This window comes from Populus trichocarpa, chromosome 13 (genome assembly GCF_000002775.5).
Source record: "Populus trichocarpa isolate Nisqually-1 chromosome 13, P.trichocarpa_v4.1, whole genome shotgun sequence".
NCBI lineage: Eukaryota > Viridiplantae > Streptophyta > Magnoliopsida > Malpighiales > Salicaceae > Populus > Populus trichocarpa.
In genome coordinates, this window is record NC_037297.2 from 1084031 (window position 1) to 1092832 (window position 8802).

The window sequence follows — 8802 nt, forward strand, 5'->3', positions numbered from 1 at the left end:
TCTATTTATAGACTGGATTACAAAAAGAAGCACGGGTCTCGGTGTGAAAAGGAAGCGCGGGAATCGGTGAGAATGGACGGCTGTGGTGAGAGTGGTATTTTTGTGTTTTAAAAATATTATTTTTTAATTTTTTAGATTATTTTAAAAACAGATTATTATATAAAAAATATTATTTTAATATATTTTTTAAAAAAAATATTTTAAAAAACAATTCTTCATGCATTACACTCAATTACATGGCAGTTTTTCATTTCGCGGAATTTTGGCGTCACAGGATTTGACACCATAGTTGCTAAGTTTGTGATTTTGTGTGCTCTTTTAGGGAAAAGGTTTGGATGGCAAGTAGGTAGTGTTTGGGATTTTTTTTTGGGCAGAAATGATAGAAACAACAAAAATAAAAAAATATATTTTGTTAAATATAAAGAAATAAAAACATAAAAATAAATTTATGAATTTTCAAAACAAACAAAAGTACAAATAGAATATGTTCCATAAATAATATTTTTTATTTTTTATTTTTTAAATGTCTTTTGTAAAACATAAAATTCTAAAATTGTTCAACTAAAATATATAAGAATAAAAATAGTTATTATTACAATTTTAAAATCCAACTCGAGGGTCGATCTGGGACAAGACTCAAGTTATGAATTGAGAGAGTAAACTCGTGTTGACCCAGGTTAACAAAAGAATAAAAGTGGTTGTTGTCATAATTTTAAAACCTGGTTCATCGAGTGACCCGAGGCAAGATCTGGATCACGAGTCTAGAGGGTCAACTCGGGTCGACCCGAGTCAATATACAAATAAAAATAGTTGTTATTATATTTTTTATACACAATTCAAGATTCGACCCGAGACAAGATGCGAGTCACTGGTTGGGAGGGTCAACCTATGTTGATTCAAATTTTTTAAAAAAAAAACCAGAGTAATCTTATTTTGACAAAAAAATATCAACAAGTTCTTACCTATGTTTTATCTTTAGTCAACTTGCTCACGGGTCAACTTAAATTTTTGATAGGGTCAGGTAGAAAAGTTTGTGAATAATACATATTAATGGTAAAATATATATTTTTATATTTTATTATATTTTGTTTATCGTAACCAAAAAAGATAAAGAGACAAGTACTATGTCCTGTATACTAGTATTATGTCTTCATTTTCTTTTTTATCTTGTTTTTTTAATATTTATTATCTTTATTGTTTCTATCTTTTTATCTCAGTATGTAACCAAATGCTATTTTAAAAAGAGTATGTGTTTTTTATTAATTATTCTAGAAAGATTATTAGAAAGTGAGAAGATTTTAATGAAAATTATTAGTAAGGTGTTTTTATTGTGTTTGATTCACATAAAATTTAAATTATTTTATTATCATTTTCTTAAATATATCTACAATACTATTATTAGGAAAATTTAAAGGACAGTCTGATTTGAAATACGTGATTTTAAAATTATTCAATTGTACTTCTTTATTTTCATTTAACTACTAGATTTATCAAATATATTATTCATATACACGGTTGCTTTTTTTTTCAAAGATAAATAATTTTTATAAAAAAAGTGCATTACCAGAAATTCAACTGGTAGGCAAAATTTATGTCATTTGATCATTTAAAAATAGATACAATAGTATTATTATAAGTTACTTACCATGTTTTTTTTACATTTTAAAAGTGTTTTTGAAAAAATTTAAATTTTTTTTATTTTTTTTGCTTTAAATTAATATTTTTTTGGTGTTTTTAGATCATTTTGAAACAATGATATTAAAAATATTTTTTTAAAAATAAAAAAATATTATTTTAACATATTTCTAAATTAAAAGTACTTTAAAAAACAACCATAATCACACTTCCAAATATATTTACACTCTAAACTTGAAAAAACAGCTATTTCATAAAATATTCATGTTCAAATAAATTATATCAAAATAAGATTGGCTCGAAGGTGAAAGAGGCTAGCTATTTTTTCTTTTTTTTTCAGGTTAAAATACTGGTGCTGGCACTTATAAATAATAAAATTATTAAATTCCTCCGAATACCATGGATCATCGTACACGTTAGATTTTAAAATCGCTAAAAAAAAGTAATTTAATCTTAATTGATATGCATTATTTGCTTGTAAACTATAACAAAATAATTCCATTAGATTTTACATAGAATATCTATATCTGAAAACTCGTGACCTTTCCTTTGAATTTAAACCAAAACATACATAAGAAATTCATTTAGTGCTTGTTTAGATTATAGTTGGACCATATTTTTTTAAAATTTTGATTATTTTAGTTTTAAATTATTTTATTATTATTTTAATGTACTGATATTAAAAATATTTTTTAAAAAATATATTTTTTTAATAAATTTCTTAACTCCCTCGTCATATAATGTCTCCAAAATATTTAAAAGTGATCTCCCAAATGTCCAAAACACTGCATATGGCTAAGACATGGCATTAGTTAGAGTGTGTATAAAGGAGGGTCCAATAATTATATGTTGAAACACAGCTGTCCTGATTCAAAAAAATGTATAATTCATTCAACATTAATTTTGTCAGACATGATTAATGCATAACTAATTTCTTAACCAATGGCATGGATGGAGACATTAACTAGCTCAGTGTACTCTGTTTAAGTTAGCTATGAAATTAAACCATCAACATATACATTGGTTTGTGAACCTTAGAAATTAAACCTCGTAAATCAACCAAGTGAGTTGTCCATACACAATCCAGTTGGGGTGGAGTTTTAAAATAATATAAATAAAAGTTTATCTCTGATCAAACAAGTCAACATAAATCAATTCAGTTAAATCTTATATGATTTGAAAAAAGAATTATAATAATGTTATTTTGATATATATATATATATAAAATGTTGTTTTGGATAAGAAATGTTTGGAAGTGTGGTTACGGTTATTTTTTCCTCGAAAATACATCAAAATAATATTTTTATTTATTTTAAAAAAAATTATTTTTGATACCAGTATATCAAAATAATCTGAAAATATAAAAAGATATTAATTTAAAGAAAAAAAAATAAAATAAATTTAAATTTTTTCAAAAACACTTTTAAAATCCAAAACCAAACAAGAAAATCACTCAACTTTTAACTGGGGCCTCGGATAAGTTAGTGTTCGGCGGACCATGTGTAATAATATTATTGTCAACTTTAGTCATGCTATGAAATTATTTGGACCACAAGGTGTCATGTTTACTTGAATTATCACAATCGACACTAAATTTTACTTTTTAAAAAGAAATTAAAGTTTATTTTTTAATATTTTACTTTAAATTAATATTTTTTTTTATATTTTTAAATTATTTTAATATATTAATATTAAAAATAATTTTTTAAAAAATATTATTTAAATATATTTTCAAATAAAATATACTTTAAAATCAAACTCAAAAACACCTATTATTATTGACATAACTTACCAGCTACAAGGCGTCGATAACTCGAACAAGGTCTTGTATTTGCAGCAGTCAATAGTCCATGTTCAGTGACAGAAAGGACATGGAAGATAGAACGGTCATCTCATGATCATATCACCACTCACCCCATGGGCGCGCTGGATGCTAGCTTTCGGGACCGGAGAATTGGAAGAAGCTAGCTAGCCAGTCTATAGTCTGTTCAGATCGATTTTGGAGTTTGGATTCCACTGACGATGAGGGCTGGGGAATGGAAGCTGCTGCAGTAATCCCCAGTTCACCGTCTGCCAGACCAGTCTGTTTAGCAAATTCTATCAGAAAGAATCAGAGGGTGAAATTAGCAGATTGATGCAGGCTTGTCAATCTGATATTTCCACTGTGGGCCATCCCTGACGCGAACCAGCAGATTTTTCACCATCCTGGGGTCCATTATAAGTGATGGAGCCATCTGATCTCCAATCACATGAATCCTGTTTGTACTTTACACGATAAAACTTCAAAGTCACCGACAGCGTTGGCTCGGAAACTAATTGTGATCAGTAATTACTAGTAACGACTGTCATTTAACAGCATGTTTGATACTCCGGCGTGGCAGTGTTTTTTTTTAAAAAAATATTTTTATTTTATTTTAAATTATTTATGAATTTTAAAAAATTAAAATATATTATTTCAAAGAATTTTCAAGCAATTTTTTTTAAAAAAAACAATAATTAACACAATATCAAACACTACCTAAACACTGGCTTAACAAGTTCATACCGAACTTGGTTGACCATGATTTTATCATAAACTAAATTAAAAAAAAAATTAAATAAAAAAACTAATGTTACTTTCTAAAAAAAAAATATCTCACAGCATCTTTTTATTTTTTTTATAAATAAAATAATTTTATTTCAAGAATTAACCTGTTCAAACCAGTATCCAAGCTTTGAGCTGGGTGGGACTTAATAGCTCTGCCAGTATTATGATATTTGTTATGGATTGAAAACAAAGATTTTTAATTATTTGTTTAATTTTTTCTTTTTAATTCATAAAAAAATCTGAACAAATTTATCATTTTACTATTCAAATTTATAGTATTTAATTTGGCACCAAGATATTTTTAATATAAAAAATATATTTCTTTTGTTTAAAACTAATATATTAAATTTAATTTAATTTTATAAAATTAAATATACCACATATTATATTAATCGTTTGAGCATTAAATTAAAATTACTGAAATAAATAAGAGTGTGCATGGAAGTTATTCGAGTTAAGAAAAAAAATATTATATTTTTAAGTGTTTGGTATCTCAAAATTGCCCTTTATTTTAAAAAGGAATTACACCTCTACGTTTATAGACAGTTTAATGTTATAAGACATTTGAGGCTTTCAAGATTTAATATTTCTTAATTTACTAAATACAAAAATAATTGATATCTTAAATTACCTTCACCAAAAAAACCTCGAATATCTCCATATCAGAAACTCCCTGGGTTATTATTTGCGAGTTCGAATTCAAAAGAAAATTGTGATAACATAAGTTCTTATTTAATTTCCCACAGATGCATTAAGTGTGTCAATGTTTGGTATAAAATAAAATCCAGTTATATATATATATAATCAGTGTATGAAAGTCAATCCATAAGATTAAAAAAAAAAAATTTACATAGATCATAGTTATAAAATCCAATTTAAAAGTCGACTCGAGACAAGACTTGAGTCACGAAATTAAAAAAATAGATCTTCAAAAATAATTTTTTTTAAAAAATCAAAATAAAATTGTTTTAATAAAAAGAATCTAAATAAAAAACCAACATGTTGAGAGTTGGGTTTAAATGAGTGAAGCCAGGTTTCTGAGGTCAACTATGTTTTTATTTTTGTTTTTTTTAACTTAAACTAGTTTAAGCACCGAATTAATTGTATAATATATTAACTTATTAGACCGTTATGTATTTTATAACTATATATAACACAGATATATCAACCTTAAACCTTCTGGGAAAGATGATACAAATATCCCAACAGTGTAAAGGGAAAATCTTGGAGTGACATTGAAGGAGAAAACGAGGGTTTGGGCAAAGGGGACCGCAAGCAAGCAAGACCTTTGATTATCTATTTATGAGAGAGATGACCCAACAACAAGAAACACAGCATATGATATGGCCACCTCAAGAAAGAGATTAAAGAAGGGTGATTAATTAATAAGAGGAGCATCAACCTTTATATTTTTCAGGTGACAATAACCCCGGCATGATGTTATTGTCATTGCTTCAACTCATTCACTTTTCTCGTGATAGATTTCAATTTGCCCACAAATTCCATATAATGTACTTGAAATATAAAAATAATTGTTTTTCAAAGTATTTTTTCTTATAAATATATTAAAATAATATTTTTTTATATTTTAAAAATACTTTAAAAATTATTCAAAAATATAAAAAATTTGATTTAAAAAAAATTCAAAATGTTAAAATATAATAGTTTCAACCACATTTCCAAATATACCCCCATCATATTAATTAATCCGTGTAAATGATAGGATAGGATTTGGTTGAACGAGCTGAGTTTTAAATTAAATTAAATACAAGTTAACCATGATATTGTTTTCTTAAAAATGAACTTAATCTACAATTACGTGAATAAAAATAAATAAAAAGGGACCATTTTAATGGCAATTGTGTCACATGAAGCATATGGGAGTGCTTCTTTTCCCTTTGTTTTTGAAGAGAAGAGGATCCCTTGACTCTTGTCTTCACTATAAAAAGAAACAACGCTAAGCACTGCCATGAATTAATTAGGTTTTAGAGGTTTATACAAGTAGGGGGGTATAGCTTATAAAAGAGTTAATTGCTTGGAGAATAATGTGCTTTGTTTCCACCTCTTTATGTCTATTGTTTTGGCCAAAAGATTAGCCTTTATTCTCCTCATCTTTCTTCAATTATGTGAGAGTCAATTTATGCTAAATACAGCCCAATAATTGTACACCCTCTCTTTCCCTGTTAGCTTTTATGCCGCTTTATTTTCTTCATCCTCCTGCCTTTCTCGCTTTTTACTCGAGAAAGAGAAAAAAACAAAGGAAGCCGAGCTACCAGTCAATTTTCAAAACGAGAATTTCCATGACTTGCTAGCAAAAACACACAAGTCCCAATAGAATTGCTCGACAAGTAGAGCCGGATTTTGTAAAATTCTTCGGCGTGAAATGCTGACCTATTCAATAGCTCAATCTGTGCCAAGAAGGCGAACACAAATTATTTAGAAGCTTTTTAAGAGAGGGGAACAGCCGAACAGGAGAGCATGGAATTACCCATGTCCAAATTTAAAATCAATCAAACTTAAAGCATAGATCTTTCCACCTAAATCAACACAATCTAGAAGCATAAATTGAGGGGGGAAATAAAGTTCCCAGTACAAAAATTAGAGAGAAATATTACGAAAACGAAGAAGGAATGATAGTAGTAGTAGTAGTTAACGATAATCTCTTACAAAGACATCAAGATATTGTTATGACAACAATATTTCCATCAATAACATCAAAGAGCCAACACCACCAACTCCTTTCTTTTTTCTTTTTTGCCATTCAAGTATGACAATCAATCAAGCCCATTTTAAAAAATTAAAAAAAAAACAAAAAAAAATGATAAGTAAATAAATAAAATTCAACCCCGGCACCTTGTAATGCGACTGCATCCACGACTGTAAGGATTAGCCTGAGCACCATTCTTGCAATTGTAGTAAGAAGCACCACGCCTAGAGCAAGGAACATTGTTCTTCTGAAGCGCACCGTAGCTGACGTACCTGCTAGTTGCTAAAATGCGCCTGTTGATCTCCGTGTCCATCCCAAACTCTTCCCCATCCTCCTCAGCCATGCACTCTGCTAAAGACCCTTTGTCGCAGATTGATGATCTGGTGGTTGCGGTGGTCGGAATCCACCCCAGGTGGTGGTGGTGGTGGTCCCCATTTCCTTGAACGGTGGATGGCCAGCCCATCACCATCAAGATCAAGACGGTCGCGGAGATCAAGAAAAAAGAGCTCAGCCTTGCCATTTCTTAAATATACACAGGGAAACTCTCTTCTTCTTCTCCGTTTTTGGTTTTCTTGAAGCGGTTTCCCGTGCTTTTTCTTCTCTCTCTCTCTCTATGGGGGCAGTGGGAGATGATGGTAGTGTGGGGTGGTGGTGTATATGTTAATGAGCTTAAGGTTTCTTTATTCTTTTCTCTTCATGAGGTTAAGACAACAGCTAAGGGCTTAGCGAGTTAAAGACTTATAAGTGGACAACCATTCATGACTTGACTCTGGTTTGGGTTTTATTTACCAAATTGCCATTCTAGTTATGGGCAGCCACTAACTACGAAGGTTAAGCTAGGGCACCAACCTTCTAGTAATTCTTAGAATTTTAATGTTTTTTTTTCATCATATTTTAATTAGAACTCCTATTTTTTTCCTCATGAGACGAACAATTCAACACATCTTGTGTGGATAACAGAAGAATGCATGATTGGAACTTGATTTTAATTACTGGGATTGTTGACTAAATGGATAGCTAGATTAAGGGTCAAGTTAAGGAAAATTTTCAAGTACAAATGATTGAAAAATAAAACATGGTATCATTCGGATTAAGAATTTCTTTGGCAACACGGCTAGCCGTGTGTTTTTTTAAAATTTAATTTTTTAAAAAAATAATTTTTTTTAAAATAATTTTTTTGATGTTTTTGAATCATTTCGATATAATGATATCAAAAATAAATTTTTAAAAATATTTATTTTGATGCATTAACTAGTAAAAAACACTTTAAAAACACAGTCATTATCACAATATCAAACAAACTCTAAAATTAAACATTAGAGGCAAAGCTTTAATGTAATCAATACACTATTACTGATGGGTTACAAGCACACCAAGTTTGAATTAATGAATTGAAAGAAATAAAAGTATTTATTACCGGTTTGAAATTTTAGTGTCGTTGCAATTTCACCAATGTTTTCAAAATTAAAGACATTAAGTTATAATTTCAATGGTGTTCTCAAACCAAAAATATAATTTCAATATGCAAACGCAATCATATTTATATTTTCAAACGGCCACTTAATTATAAAATATCAATATTATCAATGTTTCAAAAACTTTTTGCCAAAAAAAAAAGGAGAAAGATTCAATCTCATATAACTAAAATATCATGCTTTATAAATTAAAATAAAAAACAAATTTATATAAATGGGATGTATAAAATTAAAAACAAAATGATTATAATTATCACTACTACTAGTATTACCCCATGAGAATGAAGGTGACTATTACACCTAATTCATATTAAAAAATAACTAATTAATTGCAAGTAGGCCACAAGTAACATTGAATCTCGTACAAAATTAAGAAATAAAAAATGGGTGTAAGATAT

The 8802-nt window shown here is 28.4% G+C and overlaps 1 protein-coding gene across 1 annotated transcript; it reads right to left on the reverse strand.

Annotated features, from left to right (window-relative positions):
• Window positions 1-6833: 6833 nt before the first annotated feature.
• Window positions 6834-7652, reverse strand: LOC7481736 (rapid alkalinization factor). Its single transcript, XM_002319485.4, has one exon. It carries the CDS (start codon window positions 7447-7449, stop codon window positions 7063-7065), a length of 387 nt encoding a protein of 128 aa, XP_002319521.1. The 5' UTR covers window positions 7450-7652; the 3' UTR covers window positions 6834-7062.
• Window positions 7653-8802: the final 1150 nt, after the last annotated feature.